At 36.2% G+C, this 27,510-nt stretch overlaps 1 protein-coding gene across 3 annotated transcripts in view; it reads right to left on the minus strand.

Moving 5' to 3' along the window:
• Positions 1 to 348: 348 nt before the first annotated feature.
• LOC126743930 (uncharacterized) overlaps positions 349 to 27,510 on the minus strand; it is a 75,118-nt gene continuing 47,956 nt past the window's right edge. For 2 of the 3 annotated variants that reach the window (XM_050451221.1, XM_050451213.1), the window contains 2 exons: positions 17,247 to 17,468; positions 349 to 4,598 (listed from right to left, as the gene is read on the minus strand). In XM_050451221.1, the coding sequence (XP_050307178.1) occupies positions 882 to 4,598; positions 17,247 to 17,450 (3,921 nt within the window). In that variant the 5' untranslated portion in view covers positions 17,451 to 17,468 and the 3' untranslated portion in view covers positions 349 to 881. Of the gene's footprint in view, positions 4,599 to 17,246; positions 17,469 to 17,946; positions 18,087 to 27,510 lie in introns of those variants that run through there. The other variant, XM_050451229.1, reaches the window with a different exon arrangement.

A 27,510-nucleotide genomic window follows, 5' to 3' on the forward strand; every position in this document is an offset into this window, starting at 1 on the left:
CAGCTACAAAAACAAAATACCACAATAGACTGGATGCCGAACCAGACTTGAGAATTCAACTTTCTTCTATCAAGCCTGACATTACCCAGTTGATGAGGAATAAAAAATAATTACATACCTCACATTAAATGAACTTAGTGTTATCATTTGCTTACTAACTCACTACTTACTGTATCAATCTTTTTTTGTATTATTATCAATAAACAATTCACTGCTTTTGCTTTTGGTTTAGAGTTTAGGGTTCCGTTAAAAATTTAGTTTTTTAAAAGGGTTCGGTCACGAAAAGAGTAACACTGCTCTAAGGTAAACAATTTGCCCGAATTCCTCAAATTAAAAAAAAAAACCAAATACATCTTAAAAAACTTTTATTAAATTTGAAAATAGAATAAAATTTTCTTTGCAAACTAACCCTAAACAGTCAATAAATAAATAAATAAATAAATAAACAAAGTATGAGGCTGATAAAACTTGAAATAAAAAATAAAAAAATAGCCCAAATTAAAAACACACTTTCTTTACAGAGTGGTTAAAATTAAGCACCTCGTCATTCTACGAACGTCTTCTGTCAACTGAAACTAATATTGAACCACCCCTGGTCTATTCCAGCAGTTCACAGCACATAATTGTTTCTAAATTCCTAATTGATAATTAAGTAACTCTAGAGGGCCAAAATAAAAATTGTCCACTTTCCCGAAAGTCACTTGAGCCCTTTTAAAACCCCATTAACCTATCACCAACTTAAACATATCACCTAAGCGTAATATTTACAATTTAATTTTAAGGTTAACTTTCAGTTCAGACGGTACATTATGGTTAATATCATAATTACAACTACATTATTATCAGTTAAAGTCCATTTCACTTAATTACATACAGATTTCCTAAAGTCCTTTTTCTTCCCTGTCACTGATATCTCCTTCCTTTCCCATGTCGTCAGGTACAGAATAAAGAGGCTTAAACCCTCCAATAAGCTGCGGCCGGAAATTCTCAATATCAAACTCACTAGTGGTTGCGAGTGGTAAAGTGGTGCTTTCTATTTCTTCTGCTGCGGCAGTTCTATTCTTGTCTCGTACCACTGACCATCCCTGATTAATTCCAGCGTCCAGTTTAACGCTGGCTTGAAAAGGAGCTTGAAAATCTTGCTGGGCCGGAAGTGGACCCGTATCCATATCCATATCTATTCTATGATTAAGGGTGTGTTCTTGAAAAGAGCCCCTTTGTGGTACATTAAAATTAGGGTTTGTGTGCATTGTAGCCTGAACGGTGAACTCGGAACCTTTTCCTCCATAGCCAGTATCAGCGTTTTCAACTGTACCGGGACGGATCTCGGGAATCACTGGACTTCCATAATTGGGCATCGAGTATCTATCGGGATGTAAATGGGGCTCAGTAGGTGTATAAGCGATCGCTATCGGTTTTTCTGTATAAGTTTTTAATGTTGCAGAAATTTGATTGGAAACGTGATGCTTTTTGCCAGTAGAAACTATTCTAGATTCTAAGTTTTCACCACCAACAGAGTTCCACTGATTATTAAAATTATGAAAGACTTCGTTAGTTGTGGAATCAGGTCTTTCTAGTGGGTACGGGAAGTCGGATTTGACTGCAAAGGAAGCTCCTGGTCTAGGATGAGGTTTTAATACGGGAGCGTCATTTCTCTCCGAGTGATAGTTAAAATTATTTAAATTAGTTACGGGTTCGTTTTGATTCACGTCTACGATTGGCACAGTATTTACTGGATAAACTTTATATATGGATTTATCTGCACTCTCTTCAGGATCTGGATCTTGTGGTAGAATTTTAACAGTGCTATTATCTTTATTCACATTATCTGGCTGGAACTTTTCTTCTTGAGTCTCAGTTTTATCTTCGTCCTTTTCCTTTTTCGCTTGAATCATTTGCAAAGTTTCTATTTCATCTTTTCCACCTTCGTTCCTTCTATTGCTTATAGGTATATTAGGTGGCGTCTGATACATATTTAGTTCTTGGATATTTCCAGTCAAACCTTCAGCACGTGGAGGTTCATTCATGATTCTATCTTCGGCCATGGGGCTTTGAGACTCTTCTAAGCTCTGTGGAGGCTGTTTTGCCAAAGGTATTCGCTCTTCAATATCATACATAGGCCTATGAGGCTCAAACTTTGGCATTTGAGATATGGCACCTCTGACACTCTTTTGAGGTAAAGGAGGGTATCTCTTGTAAACTGATTGATGTGGAGGAGGTCCGACTTTTTCGAAGAATCCTATGGGTCTATTAGAGGGTCGTTCCAACAATGGTTGTCGATTAAGTCTTTGGTCATAGGGATAAGAGGGTGGACCCATTGAATAGTGATGCTTAGTATTGGGTCTAAATTGAGGAAGAATATTTGGAAGATGGTCTATCCTTTTATAAGCAATTTCTGGAGGAGGGCGTGGAGGTCTCACATACTCTGGCTTGCCGCTATAAAAATGTCCAGGACGTGGATCCCATGGAGGGCGTATAGGTCTATCAGAAGGCCCATATCTCAGAGGTATCGCATCGTTTTCTTTAGGAGGAGTAAGATCACTTGGTAGCTGATGATACATCGGTTTAGAATTCAGTTTTAACACTTCTTTATTTGGGAGTGTTGTAGGCTGATCAGGTCTTGGAAGAATCATATTTGAAAAAAGTGGTTTCTTATTTTCAGGAAATACTATCTTACCCCCGTCTCCCTTGGGAAACTGAATGTGTCCCTCGCTATCCAGACTGGCATCCATTACTTGACCTGGCACTTGCTTAATGCCATTTACTGGCATACCTATTGCCAAAGACGCTTCCGAGTTTGCCATTGTTTGAATTGATATAGCGCTACCGCCTACTTCTGGATATGGATGCGGTTGTTTTATAGAATCTTGATTTGGTGCTGAACTGCCTTGTTGAGGCTCAGTATTACTGTAAAGAGGTCTAAATGGCTTATTATCATAGGGACTTTCTTTAAGAGCAGTTCCGACGAACTGTCCACCATCTCCTACACTTTGATGATGGCCCACAACAAAAGAAACAGTATCTTGGCCAGGAGCAATAAGAATATTGCTGGAGCTCGGCGCTAAGGGTCTTAAAGTTTGAGAAGGTAATTCAACGATTACTTGGTTTGGATTTTCCGGGCGCACTTTCTCACTATTTAGTTTTTCTCTAAGATTTTGGGTGGCCACAATAATAGGGTCTTTGTTTAAGGTAGGGCTGATGTGATTTTCACCTAGAGGCAGTGAGGTAACTCTAGAAGTGGTTACAGTCGGTCTATGCGTCGTTGGGGATGGTTGTCTTGTAGCTGTCGTGGTGGTACTTATGGTAGTTGATTTAGGTGTAGTGGAATATTCTTCGTAATAGCTAGGCTTAACGTTAAATGGTTTATTTTTTATTATATCATTGGCAGGTTTTTTCTCTAATTTTGGTTTATTTACGTATGATGTTTTATTAGTTGAGGCTGGTTTTGTCGTGGTTTTTAATGGTTCGACAGACAGATGGTCTGGTTTATTTTCAACAGCTATGTTATCGTGCAGTTTCTCTTGGCTATAGTCTTCGTCCATATACTCGTAGCTATTTTCTTGTTCGAAGTTGTTTTGGTGAGGGCCCGCATGAATATTTGGGTAAATATTTGTGGTAGTGGTGAATGAAACAAGTTTAGTAGTGGGTTTGGTTGAAAATTGTGTTTTTTCTATGGGTATATTTGAGAATAAATTTGGAGATTTTGAGGTGAGCTTAGTGGCTATCGTGGTTGGAACTGTGTCATCGTAATCGCCAAACAGCTGTTCAAATATGCTTAAGACCCTTTTGGTTGTTGTGGCGGGAGTTGAAACTGTATTGATAGAGCCTTTGGTGGTCAAATAGGCATCTTTTATGTTCTGAGTAGATGGCTCTTCGGCTCTCTTAGTTGAAGTGATGCTTCTAAGGGTAGTCTCATCATAATATTCGTATTCTTCATTAAAGCTTGGGTGAGCCATGCTGGAATGTATTATACTAATAGGAGTTGATGTAGTTAACTCAGGATACCTCTTGACAGTTGTAGGTTTAGTTGTTGTAGTGGTAGTTACAGGAGTGGTTACCATGGTCCTTTGCGTAGTTCTTGGGGTAAAGTAGCTTTGCGTAGTAAAGTATGTTAATGGTTTTTTGGTGGTGGTAGTTTTATGGACCCCAAATGTGTCTTTGTGGTTATGAAATTTGTTGACGCTGCCCTGGATTTTCGTGCTAGCATACGAACTTGAAATGAGCGGATAAACGTATTTTTCCGGATTGTATTTTACTGGAAGGTTTAGGAAGTCATGAAAGTTAGGAGTCAGCTGATTGACGTCCGTGTGCTTATGACCACTATAGCTGATAGAACCATCTTTCCGATCAATATTCTTCTTGTCGTATATATCATCTGTGCTTGCATTATCGTCTCCATAATCATACAAGTTATCCTCGTTTGACTTTAAGGTGGGCGTTTTGTGATTAAAGTCAATTTTTCCAGTTAACGGATCCTTTTCTACGTAAAATGGCTTGCCGTGGTTAAATATATTTTCTGGAAGGTTGTATCCTGGTAACACCAGCGGAGACGGGTTTGGAATTTCTTCAGAGTCAAATTTCTTTGGTTCAGTTTTGTTCTGAAAACGAAATAATAGTTTTAGGATAGGCTTTAGCACTTAAAATGCTAGTTAAACTATATAACCTTAATAAGTATAGACTTTTGAAGATCAACGATTCAAATTAAGTACAGAGTTAATTGTGGTGCCCTCGCATCGACATTGTGTATGATTTTAGTTGGCGAACAGATGCATGTTTATTAGTTTATTAGTTCATTATATTGTGATCTAACTAAGGACTTTGGTTGTCATTATAATGAATATCATTTGCATAATATTTCAACATTGATCTTATCTTGCAGATGCTCTAGGTATTTCATAATATACAATAATTCTATTTTGTGATCTGAGTAAGGCCTTTGGCAGTGTCAGTAATGAGAAGTTATTAAAAAAATATAAGGTACTGTTGGGTAATAAGGCCGGGCAGGTAATAAAGCCAAAGTTATCCCAACGGATACCTTAATATTCTGTGGTCCTAGTGGCACCATCTAGGTGTAGACAGATCTAACACAAAACAGTTGGCGCTTTGCGAGCTAGTATACATTCCTCCATTTACCTACATGCACGTGTTTAAAAATTTGGAAGTGTTTTCGTGCCCGTGTTGTAAAAAATACCTGCAAAAGGTGAGTAACATTTTTTGGTAGTTTGATTAGAGTATTGTTTGCATTATATTTTCCAAATTGTGTTGGTATATAGATTAACTTAACATAGTTGTTTCGTTTTATTTACTCTTTTTTTGTTACATCTAACCTCAAAAAGAAAATGGATGCCAGACTTGTAACAAGGCCGCGGCCTTATTACCTGCCTTACCATTAAATTTGTTTGCAGATAATAAAGCCGGCTACAAAATAATGCGTAATTTTTTGTAAATTTATCTTAATTGTTTACGCTGGCAAAAGTCTTAAAAAAATAATCCCATTAATTATATATTTTTTACTTACTTATATATTTTTTTAAAGAAATTTCCCACCTTATCTCAATGCAATGAGCTCCCGGCCCTATTGCCTGCCGAAATGGTTACCTTTAAGTTTCTAGCCAGGTAATAAGGCCTATTACAAGATGGTCTAAAAGTTGTTTTTCCATGTAGGATTCCTGCGGAAGTCTTAGAAAATAGTTTTTTATACCAACGTGTCAGCAACAGTTACAGCGCGGAGCAGTTTTCTAGCTTAGGTAAGTATTATAGCTGTAGCTATAATGTTCCGGCCATATTACCTGTCTCCTACATACGCAGTAGAAAATACTTTTTTATTTTTCAGTTATGGGGAAAAAAAATCGAGGAATACGAGCAAATTGGACCGAAGAAATGATGGAAGAGGCCCTTCAGCTATTAAGGAGTGGTCGGTCTCAAGAATGGGTGGAACAGCAATCTGGGATTCCGCGTCGTACCTTAAGGAATCACCTTAAATCCGGTTCCTCAAACAGGTCATTGGGAGCAAAACCAGTATTAAATATGGAACAGGAAACGGACTTAGAAAGGAAAATATTGAGATTTTCTAGCAGAGGCTTTCCGTTAACTTCGAAAGTTTTACGCCGAAGTGTTTTCAATTATTGTGAGAAAATGAGCGTTAAACATAAATTTAACCGGGAAAAAAAATTGGCGGGTAAAGAATGGTACCGTGCCTTTCTAAGACGTCATCCACAAATAGCTCAACGCAATGCACAGCAATTAAATCCTGCCCGAGCTCAGAAATTGAATCATTTCATTGTAAATGATTATTTTGATAAATTGGATGCTCTGCTGTGTAGAACCGGATTAAAACATAGCCCCGAAAAAATTTACAACATGGATGAGAAGGGTTGCAGATTAACCGTTCATCACCAGCAGCTAGTACTAGCCCAAAAAGGTGCCAAAAGAGTGCACTTAGTGGCGCCTGAACATGCGGAAAACGTCACAGTAGTCGCTTGTGCAAATGCCCTAGGCCATGTCATACCACCTATGATTTTATTCAAAGGGCAACGTGGAAAACCTTGCTATTCTGATGGTTTACCAGCAGGCTCAGCTGTACACATGACCGCAAAGGGCAGCATGACGACTGAGATATTTATCAAATGGCTGGAGCACTTCCCACAATTTATGTCTTCCCCTCCAACAATTTTAATTTTTGATGGAGCGTCAAGTCACCTAGATGAGTCCATTGCTGAAAAGGCAGAAACTTTAGGAATTGAGCTTTTATGCCTACCCAGTAATACGACTCACGAGCTCCAGCCAATGGACAAATCCGTTTTCCGGTCTTTTGAATCCCACTGGGATCAACAGCTTCTTGAATATTGGAGTCAACATCCTGATAGAAGGTTGAGTAAAGAGAGATTTTCTGATGTATTCACGCCAGTCTGGGGAAAGTGCATGACTATTAATAACATCTGCAATGGTTTTAGATCAACTGGTATCTACCCGTTCAGTAGAAACGCCATTCCTGAACATGCATTCGCCCCAAGTCTTCCAACTCATCGTGGTCAAAATATTGCAGCTGAAAATAGTGAGGAAAGTGCCATAGTAAGGGAAGAACTTTGGGATTCGGAAGATGATATTCCATTAGCAACATTATTTAAGACAACTAAGGATAATTCAACAGTACATTCCAGTACCAGCCCTGCAGATCAGTCTCAGTCTCAATCAACTCAGTCAGAAGATTTAGCTGAAAAAGGAGAAACTTCACATCAAAACTCTTTCTCTGAAGTTTTAGTTACACCTGATATGGCACCAATAAAAACCTCCAATCGAAGAAAGGCTTTGAATTATCGTGCTCAAGAGGTCAAAAGGCACATATTTAAGGATCGTAGTTCTGGTAAAAAGGTTACCAATATCTCAAAAAAGGGTTCTGTTGTGAAGAGGAAGTCCGCCAATACGCCAACTACGAGCCTTTCAGCTGTATGGATGTGTTCTGTTTGCCTGCTTGACTTTGTAGCCGATATGAGAGCATGTTCATCTTGTGGTACTTGGGTTCACGAAGAATGTGTTGGACTAACAGTTGAAGATAAAGAAGCATTTATTTGCCCTGAATGCATGCCCTGAGGAAATTTTAAAAATCGGCCTTATTACCTGCTACAAATTTTACTCCGTGGCCATATTACCTGCCTATGCTGGTAATAAGGCCAAAAGAGTTGTTTTTATTTTTTTGCATTATGAATGTTTAAAAATTCTTGTTTTCATTTTTTAGTTATGTTTTTTAAAAGAATACATGTTGATTTATCTTTTGTATCTTACTTTGTAATAAAAATATTTTTTATTTGGTTATAACAAAAATATTTTTCTTAACCAGGCCTTATTACCCAACAGTACCTTAGTAAAAATTCAAATTTTAGAGTATTAGGGATTGGAAATTAAATTTCGCATTTTAGTCGTCATGTATTTAATATTAAATAGAAAATTAAATTAAATATTTAGTTACCCTCGAATATTTTCAAAAATAATGTTTAAAAGGGATTTTCTAGAAACATCATTACATAAGAGAAACATCCAAAAAATATTCTAGTAGCATAACATTTCTAGAAGATTCATTCTCGTTAAATCATTTCCAATGTCTTAAAAACGTTTTTTGGGGATATACGCCGAACGCTTTGGGATTTATTAAAGTAACGGTAGCAAATCTAAAAAGGGATATTGAGCCCTTTTTATACAAACGTTATTTGTATAAAGGCTGAAAATTATAATATGTTCTGTGAATAATCCTTATAATTTTATACAGTGCTTTTCTTTGAAGTCCCCCCCACCCATTTATTTTTTGAACGGGTCAAAAAAAATTTTTGAAACTTGGCATAAGTAAATTGGTCTATAGATAATATTTTTCACTGTAAACTAGGTAGTTGTAAATTCCAAGATGGCGGCTGGGCGACATCTTGAGAAAAAATTTTAAATAGAAAGGGGGGTCGTGTAGTACCTCATTTTAAAGGTCTTAATGAGTACTTTATAACCCTGAAATAATAGACCCATATCTTAACTCGTTTCAAAATGGCGGCCTAATAAAAAAGTATTTTTTTTTATTTTAACGTTTTACATTTTTATGATTTTTGAATAGGTAAAAATCAGTGTACGAAAATAAATGCGTCACTATTTTATTTTGACATAAAAACGACAGTTCTAAATGTCAAAATAACACATAAGCGCCATCTTGAATAAATGCATTAAATAGAAATCTTGTGTTACCTCATTTAAAAGGTTTTATTGAGTACTTTTAATATTTATTACATGGACTCAGTGGACTCCGTTTTGACCTGTCTAAAAGTAACAGCCAAAAAAATACACTGTTGCGATTTTATTAACGTTTTTAATAATAATATACAAATAATTTATAATTTTTGAATTTTGTATTTAAAGATTAACTTTTTGGTTTCTAAAGACTTACTGAACCGCCCTCGTATGTCACATTTCACGTTAAAGGTTATTGAACATTATTTAGACATTCCAAAAACCAAATAGCTATTAAAAAAGCTCGAAAAAAAATTTTAAGATATTTTTCCTTAACCGGTAAATTACTCTTGTCATTGTTAGATATTGTTTAGTGTGTTTGGCAGTTTGAATTTATTGTTTTTTTCAAAATGGTTAATTCTCGTCCATTGGAGGAAAAAGTAGAAGCAATTTTTATTTATGGAGCAACGCGTAATTTTCATGAGACTGAAAGGGTTTTCAACGAACGTTTTCCTGATCGTCCTATTTGCCGTAAATATTTAAGGGAACTTGTAAATAAATTTACAACTTGTCGGGTGCGTATTAATGTAAAACTACCCGTCGTACACAATATGCGGTTCGGTCCAATAATAAAAGCCAAAAACTTTAGACAAAAAAAAAAACACTTATATTATCAAACAAAAATCAGGCAGTTTTAAGATGGTTAAAGACTATGTAATGTATGAAAATTAAATAAAAATCAGAAAAAGCAAAAAACCTATTAACCCGGCCCCGAGAATATAAAACCGACCGAAATAATAAAATAAAAACTGATAGCTCTGACAGACGTCGTTCAGGATGACGTGACATTCTCCCACCTGAGGCATGTTTTTAAAACAAAAGAAACATGACTCACCTAACTAAAACAGAGACAACATGTAAACAATGTAAATAAGTAGGTTCAATAATAACAATGTAATAAGCCTTAAAAATGTCAACTACCTACCTACCCTACATAAACAAAACAATTAGCTCTATGTAAAAGTAATCCTAATCATTGTCCCTATACCTGACCGGTACGCGAACCGTACGACCGCTCCGCGAAACATATGCCGTATTATCTGCGTTCGGTTCGGGTACTCTGCTTTTGGACACTCCCGGATTCGCGGTCTCGATATCGCCCGCAGATTCACTTGAGTCCTCATAGGATACATTTGTCTCGGCCAACCTCGATTTAGGACTAGTCAATGCCTTGCTATCCATTAAGCCCTCTTCTGCACATTCCAAGGGGTAGAGACGTTGTACAGGTCTCAAAAGTTGGCCCCTTTCGGTACTGACCCGCACCACTCGAACCTCACCATCTTTGCCAGGTAGCAGCTCAATAACCCTCCCTAACGGCCAATTAACCCGCTTATCTAGGTTATTGCCAATAAAAACCACATCCCCCATCTTAACTTGATAACTGGAACTTCCCTTGGACCATAGCTGCAACTGCCCTAGGTATTCATTACGAAACCTTCGACGAAGATCCTCTGCCAATTTCTGTCTATGCTGTACCTTCCTAGACAGAGAGTGACGGTCAACAGCATCACAATCTGGAACACCACTCACCAACTGATCCCTAAGAAACATTATGGGGGTTAAAGGTACCAACTCATTAGGGTTAGTTGACGAACAAGTGAGTGGCCGCGAATTGATGATGGCCTCACAATCACAGATTATCGTTAACAAGCTTTCGTAATCCAGTAAAGCTCGTCCCAATACTTTACGCAACAATTGTTTCAACACTCCGACAAGTCTTTCCCAGAATCCTCCCCACCACGCCGCCGTTGGAGGATTAAAACGCCATTGGATCCGCTCGGTACTACTAGTTTCGGCAAATTTTTTAAAGTCTACTCGCGAAAACGCGTTGTCCGTACCCACGAAATTTGTCCCGTTATCACTGTATATAGTCCGAGGGCGACCCCGCCTGGCAATAAACCGACGCAATGCTTGCATGAAACACACAACCATTAAAGATGAACAAAGTTCCAAATGAACGGCCCGATATACCGCACATGTAAAAAGGCATATCCATACCTTTTCTCCCGATTTGACAAATAACGGACCAGCAAAGTCAACACCGGTTATCTCAAATGCTATAGCATCGCGAACCCGATCAATAGGTAAGGGTGGCGATCTTACAGTAACCGGCTTCGATGTGTGTCTCTTGCATACTACGCACTTTGATATCGCATGTCGAATGGCTCGACGACCACCCAAAATCCAAAAATTTTGCCGTAAAATACACATTAAACTTTGTGCGCCAATATGCCCTAACTTTAAGTGTTCTCCAAAAATAAGTCTGTTTACTAAAAAATGTTTACCAGGTAATATCACAGGAAAAAGGAAGTTGTCACAATCACTCCTATTACTTATACGGGATTTTAATCTAATGACGCCATCCATATCTTCGAAAACTTCCATGCCGCTTAGTCTATTTTTATTGTCTTTAAAGAATTCTTGTTGCACTTGTCTTAATACAAATATCTCGGCTTGATTAATTTCTTCGGTACTTAAGGGCCCTGTGTGCCGCTCCTTATTTCTCGTATTATAAATAAATCGAGATATCCATGCACACATCCGTATAATTTTCAAATACTGAGAAAAGTAGTCCAAGTGCCAATCCATAAGAGACATTTTCTGACGCTCATTATTTATTAAGACAGTAATCAGCTTTTTCCTCCTCTCCCTATTAATTTCTTCCTCATCGTAGCTAAGGCTTTCCAGGGGGGTATTAAAAGGATTTTGATAAAGCCATTGTGGACCCTCCCACCATCTTGATTGAACCAATTGCTTAATAGAGCAGCCTCGAGATGGTAAGTCGGCAGGATTTAACAACCCAGGTACATGTCTCCAGGTGCCAGAAGCTGAGAGTTTTCTTATTTCTGAAATGCGATTCCAAACAAAAGTAGACCACTCCTCGGGTCTTTTTATCCAGGAAAGGACTATTGTTGAATCGCTCCAGAAAAAGGCTTCCAGTTTATTGTCAAAATTCTCCACGATGTTACTGTATAACCTTACAGCAATCAGAGCTCCCATTAATTCAAGCCTTGGTATAGATAAAACCTTCTTTGGAGCTACCCTTGACTTAGCTCCCAACAGACGAACAAATACTCTGCCATTCTCGACCCCTCTCAAAAACACTACAGCAGAGAAGGCCTCCTTACTTGCATTACAAAAAATATGCAGGGACCATTGTTCAGCCTCTTGAGGTCCAGCATTTATCCATCTGGCAATTTTAATAGTCGACAAATATGGTACTTCTTTAAGCCAATTCTTAAACAACGACTCAATTTCCCCATTAACTGGCACATCCCAACCTACTTGCTTTTCCCAGGTTTTTTGTAATAAAAGCTTAGGTATTAAAACTGCCGGGCAACTGAATCCTATGGGATCGAATATCCGTTGTGCTAGTGATAACATCAGTCTTTTGGTTACTGGCTGACTAAGAAGTTCTTCAATATTTCCGATGTCCTGATTTAAAAATAAAGTATCATCCACCCTGTTCCACTTGATACACAGTACAGATGTTGTAGGGTCTCGGGAGTTACCCTGGACTTGACCTGTATACTCCCACCCTCTAAGGTCAAATCTGCCTTCAGCCATTATCATGATAGATCCTTTGACGAATGATTCCAAATCTTCCTCATTGGCGACACTAGTAACGCAATTGTCAACATAGAAAGCCTTTGACAATTTAACTACAATGTCCTTGGATACTGCCATCGATTCACATTTTTCGGACATCTTTGACAAATGGTACTCCAACGAAGCTCCCAATAAAAAAGGGCTACTATTAATTCCAAACACCACTCTACGATGACGAAATATTATTTCTTGGCCATTTTTATCTCGCCATAGGAACCGAAGAAAATCCCTGTCATCTGGGTGTATGCTAAGCTGTAGAAACGCTTTCCGAATGTCTGATACTACCCCAATTCTTTGCTGCCGAAACCTCAGTAAAATATTTGAAATCATTTCGATCAAATTAACCCCCTTTTCAAGGCACTGGTTTAATGATGGACTGTCCTGTTCTCTGGCCGAAGCGTCGAATACCGGTCTTATCTTTGTGGATGATTTTAATTTGATTACGGGCCTATGAGATAGGTAATGAGCCTTTGAACTTGTTTGATCTTCGCAAACCTCCTCAATGATGTTCTCACTTTGCCAGTCCTTAAAAACCTGATCATAGAGTTCGTAATAACCATCCTTCGTGACTTTAGTGATGGTATTATCCAGTCTTTTCTTAGCAATGCCATAATTACTGGGCAATGCTGGATGTCCTTCCAGCCATGGAAGTCTAACCTCGTATCGTCCTTCGTCGTCGGTTTTAACAGTCTCTAGAAACAATGCTTTTGCTGCCAATGCCGTCTCCTCCCGAGTTTTTCTTTCCACTGGATCGCTTATGCCTAGTACGTCAAGTTCCCAGAGGTTTGAAATGGACGCGTTATTAACAAAAAGCGAAACGGCGGACATAGACAAAGTGTCCTTTTGTTCAACTGGTATTTTTCCCATCAAAACCCAACCTAACAGAGTTTCTACAGCTACCAGTCCACATCTCAAAATGTGTCTCTTGCCTGTGTATAATTTACCCGCTATATCAGATCCTATTAACAGTTCAATAGGGCCAGAATTATGTGAATCTGATATCTTGATGTTCAGTGTTCGTAACTCTTCCATCCAAGGACCATTGAATACAGAATCCACTCCACTGCATATGACGGGTTGATCCAGTGCCTCGAAATTACAGCTGTAGTTGTTGTGACTAAGAGTGACGTCATAACAGCAATGGACTTGCGGTAACTCAGTGCCTCCAAACAAACCATGAATAACGTTAATTTGCCTCTTCGATTGGTAACCCAAAAAATCAGCCGTCGATTTTAAAAGATAAGTTTTTTGGGAACCGGTATCGATCAGCGCACGCACGTACTTTGATTTATTCGCGCCCTTAACTTTTACCTGCAAAGTTTGCAAAAATACGTGTGTATTAGAACTATTTGCCAGAGTCTGATTTACGTTTTGTACTACACATTCCATAACGTCCTTTTTCTCAGAGCTGTTCCGACCAGAGCTGTACTGACCCGAGCTACAAGATGGAAGTTCAGGACACATTAAAGTGACATGGGATTTGCTGCAAACTATACAATTTAAGCGTGCTCGACACTTTCTAGAAAAATGACCCAGTTTTAGACATCGAAAGCATGCACTATTTTTTGACAAAATATCCTTTTTCTCCTCACGACCTAATTTCTGCGCCTTAAAACAATTGCTGCTCTCATGAGAATTTTGACAAAAAATACATTTGTGGTTCCATCTGAATTGATTAAGCCCATCGCGGTTTGAAATTTTGGCTCAAAATCTTGGCCTGCTTTATTTGTTTGGCAAGCACCCCGTTTAACATCCTTATGAACAGTGCTTCGCAAATTAAAACCTTCTGTTGCTAAAGAAACATGTTGCTCATTATCGACTTCCAATTTTAGAAAATTCATGAGGCTTTTAAGTCGATTTTCGATTGTAGTAAGACCTGTATTATCCAGTGAAACCTGCAAATTTATACCAGTGTCTCCGATATCCGGTGTCCGTTGCCAAATTCTTAACAACTCTGGCGGTAAGCAAGACTCGACCAACGGAAATAGCATCGCCGCGTATTTATCGGACGTAATACCGAGGGTTTCTAAGGCCCGTAGCTGAGTTTCCAGTTTATCATACAAACGAGTTATGTCTAATCTATTGCCAGACGAGGTATTGTGTATAACTAATTTAAGTAACTCGCGCACATAAACTTCTACCTGGAGGTCTTCCCGACCGAACCGCGCTTGAAGACACTCCACCATTTTACTATAGTTACTTCCGGTAGCGGGAAAACTTTCGACTAGTTGCCTTGCCCTACTGCCTTGAACCGTCGCCTGAATTAAATATTCGACCTTATCGTTGCCGTCTATTTCCAAATCATTGTGAACCTTTTGAAACTGAGACCAAAAAGGCAACCAGTCTTTGATATTTCCATCAAATTTTTTCAACTCGAGAATAGGTAACTTAAATTTACGCCTACCTTGTCTGATGCTGTGGCTAACACTACGCTCCGAATTTACCTCTTCATCTGGATCTGCCTTTACCCTAGGCTGTAAACATTCCTCACATTGAAGACTCAGATCTGTATACCTTTTAACATATCCATCTGCACCCTCCATTTCTGCTAGTAAGTCTGTCTCTGCCGTGTCATCCTTTTCTAACATAAGAGCATAAATATCCCCATCAAGTCTCTTTAGATCCTCAATTTTCTGTTTTACCAATTCTAAAGAGACCGTAATCAAACGCTCTTTTCCTTCCGGTGATGACAAAAGACCCTCCAACTCACCAGCGGTCTTGGTAAAACTGGTGCGGAGTACTCTACGACTTTTCTTTTTCTGATCCATTGCTATGCACTGTATACTCACTGTTAATCACCTAAACCGCGTTCACCTAAGTCCAGGGCGACAACGCGTCGGACCGATTGCTCGGTGATCAACTAGGGTAGCCAAAATATGTCCGTATACACTACAAGATTAAACACAACCCGTAAAACTGCCAGTCCTGTCACGGTCGCCAAAATGTCGGGTGCGTATTAATGTAAAACTACCCGTCGTACACAATACGCGGTTCGGTCCAATAATAAAAGCCAAAAACTTTAGACAAAAAAAAAACACTTATATTATCAAACAAAAATCAGGCAGTTTTAAGATGGTTAAAGACTATGTAATGTATGAAAATTAAATAAAAATCAGAAAAAGCAAAAAACCTATTAACCCGGCCCCGAGAATATAAAACCGACCGAAATAATAAAATAAAAACTGATAGCTCTGACAGACGTCGTTCAGGATGACGTGACACAACTACTGGTACTGTCCAGGATAAAAAACGCCCAGGCCATATGTCTATTTCAGAAGAAAAGCAAGTCCAAATAATTGGCGAAATAATAGAAAATCCCCAACATTCTACTCCAACTGTTGCTGATATCTGTGAAGTTTCAACTTCGACGGCATGGAGAGTTTTAAAAAAAAATAAGTTTCACCCATACAAGATCCAAATGGTCCATCAACTGACTGAAGATGATCCTGACCGAAGAGTGCAATTCTGTGAGATTATGGCAGAGAGAGTAGAAAGGCAATCTACGTACGTGCGCAACATTTGTTTTAACGACGAATGTACTTTTTTTTGAAATGGTAATGTCCACAGACAAAATTGTCGATATTGGAGTGATACCAATCCACACATTTTTCGTGAAACCCGATCTCAGTATCCGCAAAAAATCAATGTATGGGCAGGAATATTAGAGAATCATATCGTAGGGCCGCTGTTTTTAAAAGAAAATTTAACAGGTGAATTGTACTTAAATATGCTGGAAAATGCTATCGATCCTCTCATAACAGAAATTGTTGAGGCTAATGTACATGAATTTGACATGGAAATTACATTTCAACAAGATGGTGCTCCTCCGCATTTTGCCAGGAATGTGAGAAATTATTTAAATGATAATTATTTTGGTCGTTGGATAGGTCGTCGGGGTCCTATTGAATGGCCAGCTCGGTCACCAGATTTAACGCCGCTAGACTTTTTTTTGTGGGGATACCTAAAGCAAAAGGTATACGAAACAGAACCTGCCTCAATTTTTGAGCTACGACAAAGAATCACTAACATTTGTCAAAATATTGAGGCAGATGTATTTGAAAATGTTCGACGTGAATTTTCAGATAGGTTATTTATGTGTCAAGAGGTACAAGGAAATCATTTCCAGCATCTTTTAAATTAAATATTGTTTTTCTTTTGATAAACTGTTTATTTGCTAATTGTAAATTAGTATTTCATTGTATTCTATTAAAAACGTTAATAAAATCGCAACAGTGTATTTTTTTGGCTGTTACTTTTAGACAGGTCTAAACGGAGTCCACCGAGTCCATGTAATAAATATTAAAAGTACTCAATAAAACCTTTTAAATGAGGTAACACAAGATTTCTATTTAATGCATTTATTCAAGATAGCGCTTATGTGTTATTTTGACATTTAGAACTGTCGTTTTTATGTCAAAATAAAATAGTGACGCATTTATTTTCGTACACTGATTTTTACCTATTCAAAAATCATAAAAATGTAAAACGTTAAAATAAAAAAAAATTCTTTTTTATTAGGCCGCCATTTTGAAATGAGTTAAGATATGGGTCTAATATTTCAGGGTTATAAAGTACTCATTGAGACCTTTAAAATGAGGTACCACACGACCCCCCTTTCTATTTAAAATTTTTTCTCAAGATGTCGCCCAGCCGCCATCTTGGAATTTACAACTACCTAGTTTACAGTGAAAAATAGTATCTATAGACCAATTTACTTGTGCCAAGTTTCAAATATTTTTTTTGACCCGTTCAAAAAATAAATGGGGGGGGGACTTCAAAGAAAAGCACTGTATAATGTTATTGTGTATAGTGTATAATTCAAATTTGGTTTTAAAATTGTCACATTTCTAGCCATTAATAAATGAGAAACTTACCAATTTATCATTTGAAGTCTCCTCATAACTGGAGTCAGAATATTCATATTCGTCATACAGAGAATCGTCAATTTCGCTTAAATTCCTATTATCCTTATGGCCTCCCATTAAAGCTGTTCCTTCAACGTAATTGGCCTGTTGAAGCACCAAATTTGTCGAGACAAGGATTTTCAGGAGTACCAGAAGGATGTACTTGAGTTCCATTTTTTCTTATGTTAATGCCTGTAAAAAAAATAAAGCTATCTTAAAACTATGTTACCATTTTAACAACTTTTGGTGAAACTAAATTTTAATTAAATAGGTTGGGCACCAAAATATGGCTTCTAAAATTATTCCGCTTTTACGGCAAAGCAAGATCTTCAATAATTTTTTTTTTATTTTTATTAATAGGATTGAGTTTATATTTTTAAGTTTTTCTATCAGAAGCTCTTAGAAAAAAGTTACATTAATTTTAAATTAAATTTTATTTTTACTTCTCTGAAGTTATAAACTTTTTAATTTAGCTTTAATCTATATTAAAATCAATTTTAGTTAAAAATTTCTTTTATAAATAAAACTTGGCTAAGAAAGCTAATAAACTAATTTTTAAGCACATTCAAAGACATTTTTACTTGATAAGCAAGGCATTGAAAGCTAATTTGAGTGGTAGGTCGAAATTAAAATCGCCAACAATAATGTTAGTACCATTAAAACTGCTTACTTCAGCTAAATATTCTTTGAGAAGTCTAAAAAATTAGCGTCATATTTGTTTGGTGGATGATACAACACTGAACACAAATATTTCACATTACACACAGACAATTCCAAGGACAATAACTAGACACAAGAATTAACAAAAAGGACACTTTTCCTTTTATATCTAATATCAGATCTTATCAAAGCCATAACTCCTCCTGTTATTACTGCTAAACTGTGTGAGGATTTGATAACTTGGTGGTAAAGGGTAATCAAAAGAAACATCTCGTTTTTACATAGTCTGATTTTAATCTGTGTTACCTTTGTTACAAAATTCGTGTCAGTGTATATTGGTCAATGCTTAGCTATGCAATTTCATCACTGTTTATAATAATGTAATATATAGTTTATTTAATCGGTATACTCGTGCACGAAAAATAATAATTATATTAAATATACAGGGTGTTCTACCTATACATTACAACTGTTCCAACTTGTACGCATCTATGTCCAGCTCGCGTGGTTCGACATCAGGTGTTATGTGAGTCTCATTCAAAAGAACAACTTTAGGCCTCCAATCGTTAACCAACAATATAATTTCAAATAACCTTGACAATTAAAATAAATAATGTTGGAGTTTGGTACAATATTAGAGTCTAGTTGCTATTTTATGTATCTACTACGTTGAATTTCTTCTATTCTCTTGTAGGATTCACATTTATTCACATCCCATGAAACATTTAAGTTGAGATCATAAGTTTCGTTAGACAACACACAGTTTACACACTTAACAAAATTCACATTACATTCTTTAACATCGTGGTTTTCACAACACTTTGCACATACTTTGTTCTCTTTAGAATGACCATATCGACAACATCTAAAACACGTCAGAATTCCATACTCGTTGAAGACTATACAGCGGTTCCATCCGATATTCATTCTTTCTTTTTCGATAAAAACACCATACTCTAGGACCATCAACTTCTAGGACCATGCTAAATTTTTTGTTTAGAATATTCAATTTCTTTACAATTTTTATTTTCTTTAGTTGGGACTATCTTGCAAGTTGTTTTGCTTATTTATTTTTGCTACAATCTCATTTTCTGGAAGGGGATACTCAGATTCACTTATGCCCACTACTTTAACACGGCGTTCTAAGGGTCATTCTCATTTAACTTTGATATTTGATGTCTTCAAGACTTTTTTCTTCAGGTTTTGTTTGTTAGTGTCGATTAGATGTTTTAAAATAAAAACTAAACACGGATTAATCACATGTTTAGGAAGTAATATATCTTGATTTTATCAATGTAATTTTATTTCATTTTAAAGTCACAAAATGTCAAGGTTCGTCACGGTCTCTTTCTTAGTTGCTTTCATACTATCATGATTTTTCGTTAAGGAATTGTTTTTTACTTAGGCTTTACTTAGATAACTAAAAAATATTGATTTAATTTTTAACTTTTCGCCTATAGGAAACACGCCTTTGCTTTTCGTATTTATTAAATTCTTTCAAAGTATTGTCTCTAAAAAATATGTCAGGTTCGTCACTACTATTAAGAAAGCGTAAAATTCTTATATGGACCAATTTACTATTTCCAGTTAACCACTTGCTTGCTAAATGAAACCATAGTGTCGCTACGCAGTGTAAAGAAAGTGTTTTTTTAGTTAAATACTGTGTTTAAAAAAGTGTTTTCTTGTGACTTTAAGGTGAGTATGTTTATTGCTTGTCAGTTACGTCACGCAAATAACTTTAAATTTCTTTATATTTCCTTAAAACTAATTATTGTATTTTGTTAACCAAAGCAAACTAAAAGTTAGGTTATGTTTACAATAAAATACCGGTCGCCGGTCATAGTCAAATAGTCTTATTTTTAATAAAATGTCAGGTTCGTCACGGTCAGCTGCGTTACTATTCTTTCGTAACGCAGCTGACAAGTTCGTGACGAACCTGACGTTAAAAGTAGTAAAGTAGACATTATTTTCAGCAATGCCGTTAACACCGGCTGAACGTGCAAGGCGTTATAGAGAAAAACTGAAAGAAAACCCCGAAAAAAGACAAGAATATTTGGAAAAAAGCCGAAAGAGGGCAAAGAAGTCCAAAAAGTGTATAGAAGAACTTTCCGATAGGGAGCAGCGTTACCAAAGAAAAAAATGGAGATTGTACCAACAGAAAAGTCGGCAGATAAAAAAACATGAACGTGAACAGGACCAATTTCTTCAGCAAAATACTCCACCGGGAAGTCCGATACCCCTGCCCGATCATATTCCTATGGAAGATGTTGGAATAGTAAATGAACCTCCAAGAAATCAATCTTACTTAGAGGCTAACAGGTCTTCCGGAAGAAAGAGACTTCGCAAGGACAGAACTGCTGCATACAGGAAAATCAAGCGTTTGGAAAAGGACTTGGAAAAAACAGCAGTCTTTACGGAAGTATAAGAAACGTTGCCAGCGATACCAGAAAAAGAATGTTGTGGCAGGGAGTCAGAAAAGTGAAACAGCTAGTCCTTACAGTAAAGCCATCCAAGATACCAAAGGATATAATGTTCCTGAAACTGTAAAAAAAACTCTAGTTTTTCATAATGCACTAGTTGCACAAATAAAAGACAATTACTCAAAAACAAACAACGAAAAAGAAAAGCAAATTATTTCTAGAGCCACTAGTGGAACCATTGTCAAAAAATATAAATTTTTAACAAGAACTAAAAAGGTACTCCAATGTCATTCTTCAACTACAATGTCAAAAGGGAAAGGAAGATGTCGACTTACTTTACATCCACTTCATAAAAAAATACGAGACTTTTTTAATAGAGATGACATAACTACGTTAACACCGGGAAAAAAACAAACAGTAACACGAGGCAAGATCAAATATCAGAAAAGATTGCTAAAGGAAACCCTTAAAAGTCTTTATGAAAAGTTTTGCAAAGAGTTTCCTTGTAGTAAAATTAGTTTTGCGACATTTTGCAGGCATAGACCTTGTTGGGTTGTGAAACCAAAACTTTCCGATAGAGATTCTTGCTTGTGCAAAAAACATTCCAATATACAGCATAAACTGGATACTTTAGTAAAAGAAAAAATATGCACAGAACGCAACATCGAAAACGTATGTAAGCTGGTTACGTGTGATGTAAAATCAAAAGATTGCATGAAAAATATCTGCCCAAAATGCCAAGATCAGGCCGCTATAATCCTCGCGGATATTAAAGATCCAAATAAATTAGTTAATTGGAACTTTTGGAAACTTGAAAAAGAGGAAAGGAGCAAATCAGGCAAAACATTTTTTGTTAATAAAACAAAGCTTATCCGTGAATCTGGAATGCTAAAGAACCTATGCACAAATTTTAATGCAGAACTAAAAACAATGTTCTGTTGGCATGTCTTTAAAAAAAATCATCAAGCCAGTCAAAGGCAAAAATGTATTTCTGAACTAACTTATGAAGAGGCTGCTGTACATATAGATTTTTCTGAAAATTACTCATGCAAAATGAGTTCAGAAATACAGGCAATGCATTTCGGTTCCTCACACAACCAGGCCAGTCTCCATACCGTTGTAGTTTACTATGACAATAAACCTCCTGAAAGTATATGTACCATTTCTTCCTGTACTCGGCATGACCCTCCTGCTATTTGGGCCCACTTACGTCCTGTTTTAGAAGAACTAAAACAAAATGGTGTGCAAACTGTTAACTTCTTTAGTGATGGCCCAACATCACAATACCGCAACAAGGACAATTTTTTTTATTTGAATACATATTTTAGAGATTATGGATTTTCAAATGCTTCATGGAACTTTTCAGAGGCTTCGCATGGTAAGGGTGCTCCGGATGGTGTTGGGGCTGCAGTCAAAAGAGTAGCTGATGGACTTGTCTGTAAAGGGAATGACATTCCAGATGCAGAAGCGTTATTTAGGATTCTTCAAGGAAAAGTAAATGTGAAACTTTATTGGATCGATTTAGAAGATGTCATTAACTTTGATTCCAAAAAAGAAATAAATAATCGTTACAAAATGACTAAAGGCATTATGAAAGTAGGTCAAATTATTTTGAAAGATTCTGAGTCCGATTTATATGGACGCGAATTATCGTGTTTTTGCAAGAAATTGCCTACAACATGTGATTGTCATTCATTGCAACGGATGTATTATCAAGACTGTGAAACTGTAGATTCAGACGATAACCCAGAAGATACCACTCCTCAACAACAGCTTCAACAACAACAATTTTTACCTGTGACCTTTGAAAATGTAAAAATTGATCAATGGCTGCTTGTTAAATATAACAATGTGATATATCCGGGCGTTGTTACTGATACAAATAACGATGAATCCTGTGAAGCTAAAATTCTGCATTCTGTAGGAGTCAATAAATACATTTGGCCAATCAAGGAAGACAAGATCTGGTATAAATTTGAAGATATAGTGGGTTCTATTGAAGCACCTACTAATGCAACTAAACGAATTTTACAGTTTAAAACGCCGTTTTGGCTTGAAAATGGGGAAGGCATCAACTAATTTAACCTAAGTATTTTATTATTTGTTATGAGTTACTTAAAATTTAGAGTTTATTTTGTTATGTTTGGTTAAATTTAGAATTTACATTTTTGGTTAAACGTTTTTGTAATTGGAGCCATTTAATAAAAAAAAAACAATTATTATTTAAATGTGTTTGTTTTCTATCAATTTTTAGCATCATTGTCAGGTTTGTTACATCAGTGTCAGGTTCGTCACTATTTAGAAAAACACATAAAATATGGTATTGCTTTTTATAGAAAAATAGAAACTAAAAAAAAATAAATTACCCATCGGCTTCTTGCAATAATTAATGTTTTAAAAAGAATTCTTAACCTGGGTCTAAGGCTAATTTTCTGACTTTTAAGAAATAGTGACGAACCTGACAAAGTTCAGTAAGCAGAATCACTCAAAAATGGGTAAAATAAAAAAAAATTTGCACCGCTTTTGCCAAATTATGTTATAAAACATGATTAGAAAATGATTTGTTTGTTTTTTTGCATAATATTAAATATTTTGTAATGAACGATTTTCACTATTGGTTTGACGACTTTAAATGAGAATGACCCCTAACACTTTTGGAATATCCACACTATAAGAATCTCCCATTTTATTCTAAATGTGGGCTTGAATATTGGATATCTCCTTTTCTGTACCACATTTTAGAATAATTCCTCCATTCTTTGTTGTCTTCCCCAATGTTAAGCCCGCACCTAAATCAGTAGGATCAACTTTACGTCTTAAATCTTCTTGTACCTTCTGTACATCTTTTTGAAGACACTTTTGTTTTACTATCTGTTTAGAATACTCGGACTCAAAAAAAACTCGGAAATCTCCAAGACACGTTTGTTTAATTTCTCAAGACACACAGCTCTATCTCCCCATCATGGCCGCCTGTGGACTGTCATACCACACGGTAAAATAAATATTAGCCATCTAGCGGCGCAGCGCCAAGGCATGATTCACCAAAATATGTACAAAGGTGGTAAATACAAGTACGAGCTTCGCTCGTACTTTGATCAGTTGGGACCAGTAGAAAAGCTTTTGGTCAGAGAAAACTAATTAAAAAAGGACCATTTATAAGAAATTGTTTAACAGGTGCTGCCCCGGCAACGCTGTGAGTTTAACCACTATTTGTTTTTACGGTTTTTGGGGTATCATGCTTCTGAGAACCATGATGTGATAAGAGCTCCGCTCTACTCCATCCATTCGGCCTTATTCCTTCAAAGGTTGGCAATCCAAGTGGCAAGCAACTCGTTAAACAGCTGCTCTGAAGATTTTGGATGAGCCATCTGTGTAGATCCTCGAGCAATGAGTTTTGTATTCTCACTATTCACCTTTCCCCTGAATTGTTCCCTTGAAAACCAACCGATATATTTCATACTAATCTCCTCTTATTCTATGTCCAATCCCTTATACATTTCGAAGGCTTTAATGCATTTTTCAAGCAAAGAATTAAGAATCAAATGCAGTCATACAGGAGGATGAAGGTTGGTGAAGACTTAGGTCTAGGTCACGCCTGATAAAGGTATTTTTTTATGGCGATGAAAATAAGTATGCTAAAATGAATAATATGACTCCAGCACACACTTATGCATAATATATCAACCCTTTGTAAAAATTCAATAATTTTACCTAAATAAAACATAAATTTTTAGCAAATCATGTATCATAAAAGCCTGCATTGGAATATGCCAAACTGGTTTTGCCATATGTCTTTTCTAATATCCTTTATTTTATATTGGCCTTTATATTAAGGCCAATATAATGAAATAAGCAAAAGATTATCAGAAACGGAATAAGGAATGCAATAAACCATTAACGGATTGAATCGGAGCTACAGAATCCGAGATAATAATGAAACAGTGGGAAAAACAAAAGAAAACTGGTTTTTTCCCACCGTACCATTTTTTTTTCTAAAATGATTATTGGCAAATTTTAAAGTAAGTCCTAAACTAACAAACTTTGATACAAACCAATAATTATGTCATAAATAAACCCCAAATACCAAATTTCAATGCAATCGGACCCATAGGAAAAACCTTTTGATAGTCACGTGACCCTCAAATTCAATATTTTAAAAATTTGATACAAATGAATAATTATTTCATAAATAAACCCCAAATACCAAATTTCAATCCAATCGGATCCATAGGAAAAAAGTTTTGGTAGTCACGTGACCCTAAAACTCAATATTTCAAAAATTTGTAAAAAATTAATAATTATACCCTAAACCAAACCCAAATACCAAATTTCATTCAAATCGGGCAAATACAAAAAAAGTTTCAAAAAAAAAAATTACCACATAAAATAATAATACTCATTAAATCCCGATTAGATTTTTTTTTATCGTTAGGACCCACTGTGTTGTAATTTTTGTCTAGCAAAATGCCTTGTATAGACACTGTGTCGCCTGAATATTATATCATATTACACGGAAATTGCTAAAACGTCAAACGTTGCCGAATTATCACGGCTAAAAGAACCCGATTTGGTAAAAGATATGCACATATTCGGATTCTCCAGAGTCTCTGGAATAATTCCGTACCAATTTCAGGAAGTTCTGAGCTATTTTAAGCATTTTATCAATGAAATTAGGAAGCAAGTCCGAGCCAATTCATCCATGTTGACGTCATGCTGTCAAAACGTAAAAGTCAGCCGTAAAAGTCGGCAATAAAATCGCGCGTAGACGTCAAAATCGACCATTTTCAGACGATGATTTCGGGCATAAAAAAAGGTTTTTACCTTATGATTTGTACATGGAAAAATAGTATAAAGCCTTAGGAACAGTTTAGCGTCAATTCTGGACCGATTCCAATCGGTTTTAGTAGTTAAATTTCGATTATAAAAAGGGTCTTATTTTAGGTGGAAACGGGCGAAAATCGTCGGTTTCGTTGCCACGGAGACGCGCACTTGTTGGGTGCTAGACCACATTAGTTTTTATACCCTGATCATCGGGCCCGTAGGGATACCAATATTCAGCTGACCGATTTTTTGGGACCTATCATGGAAAATTGAATTTTCTTGGAAAATAGTGATATATGAAATAAAACGGATTTAGTGAATTATAGCCAGATAAATTCCGCGTGTTTGAGGGCAAAAATGGTCTTCGTAGGTGGCATAGCCATTGCGGTATTAGGCGTCAAAGTCAAAAAATAGTGTAGAGCAAAAACTGCTCTACGTAGATGATTGTAGGGTGTGTCGAAAAATTGGTTTTAAAAGGTTCTTTAAATGCTCCAATTGAATGAAACCTCTAAGTGCCGCCAATAAAAAGTTATTAATATTTGAAGAAAAAAAGCGTGAAAAAGGGTATTTTCAACTGAGCGCTGCTCACCCTGTATAAATGATAGCGTTAAACTTAATACTTTGTTTTATTCGGAAAGGATTTAGGTTTAATTAATCCAAATGAATTTTTTTTAAATTTTGCACCATAAAAATTTTACACAGAAAAAACTAAAAAAAAAAATTTTTTTTGGGTTTTTTTGATTTTTCTCCTAAAAAAAACATTTTTTCAAAAAAAGTCCTAAATAAAAATTGTAGCTCTCGATAAGGCGCACACATCTTCTGTGAGTCACTATTGCCGGAAAGATACCGTTAAACCGTCAGAAGGGCTAGAATATCACAAATGTCTGAAACTTTGAGCGTTAAAAAAAAATACTTCCCGTTTACTGAGAATAACCAAAAACTATACAGATAAGGTCCTCATTAACTCTAATCGATCTGTTAAATTTCATAATACTCAAGAAACCCTTGCGACCTGTATCGAATTCCCTTGACCAAAATCGATGAAAAAAATTTTTTTGAGTTTGAAGGCGTTCTAGTCCTAAACAAAAAAACAGATGAAAATTTGAAAATAATAAATTAAAGCCTCATATTTCTAGATTATAAAAAGGTAAACGTCGTTTCTCTAACCCAAATACAACCAAAGTTATAAACACTTTTGTCCGACCGGTCCGAATTTTGTGCGAAAACTCCACTGCGGGAGAGCCCCATAATAAGAGCTACGCTCTTATAACAACATATTAAAGAAATATGGATTTATATAGATTATAAATATTTAAATCTAATAAAGAAGACAAAAGGAATGTAAACACTATCAGTACCTTGTTGTTGTTTTTTTGTAAAATTGTAGCATAGGTTGCTCCAACATTACCCTTTGGCTGTACTGTCACAGCTTGCTTACTTTCTCTTAAACTAGCTATTTCGACTTTAAGGCTACGATTTTCCAACAACAACAAATCTACTTTTTGGCTTAACACTTTGGTTTTCTCTACTAGTAGTAACAATGTAGCATTAACATCTACTTCTTGATCTCCTTCATCTTCCAAGCGACTCCTTTTTCTTGTCTTCGGCTCTTGGGTATTTTGTACAAGTCCGATAGCACCCGTGGGGTTCGGATCGCACACCTCACATTTCCAAGTGGCTTTTTTCATATGAAAGCCTCTCACGTCCACATTCTCACACTTCCCATGAAAAAATATGCCACATTGTATAATCGACTTTACATCATCGAAAGTGGCCTTACATTTGAAACAACTATTTGAAGGATCCCCATCAAAATTTTGCTTCCGCCTGCCATTTCACATAAAACAATTTAACACTGGGATATTGGAACGTAGCTCACGAAATATTTGTCGACACAACACATAAACAAAATGGGCGACTTAAAATTTTACACAGTATTTTAAGTTTTTATGTCTGAAAAAATGGTTTTCTAGATTCACTAGCAACACTGACGATTCAATACAACTACTAAAATATATCACATACAACAAAATTAATTAAAATGCGATATAAACCCGCTAAATAGATACCCAGTGCGAGAGTAAATAATACGCGACTACGTTCGCGAAAAAAAAAATCAAACAACAAATATTAAAGTTGAAAAAAAGGCAGTGGCGTATAATTTTAGTCTAATTAGAGCTAAGTTAGCTTCTTATTACAACAATACTGCAAAATTTCAAAAGAATCGAGTAAATATATTTTTTTTAAATTAATGTATCACCTTGTATCTTGAAAACTGTGCATTACCGGATCCATGTTTATAAAAACTTTTTCTCATATTTTTTTACAAGGAA

This window comes from Anthonomus grandis, chromosome 1 (assembly GCF_022605725.1).
Source record: "Anthonomus grandis grandis chromosome 1, icAntGran1.3, whole genome shotgun sequence".
Lineage (NCBI taxonomy): Eukaryota > Metazoa > Arthropoda > Insecta > Coleoptera > Curculionidae > Anthonomus > Anthonomus grandis.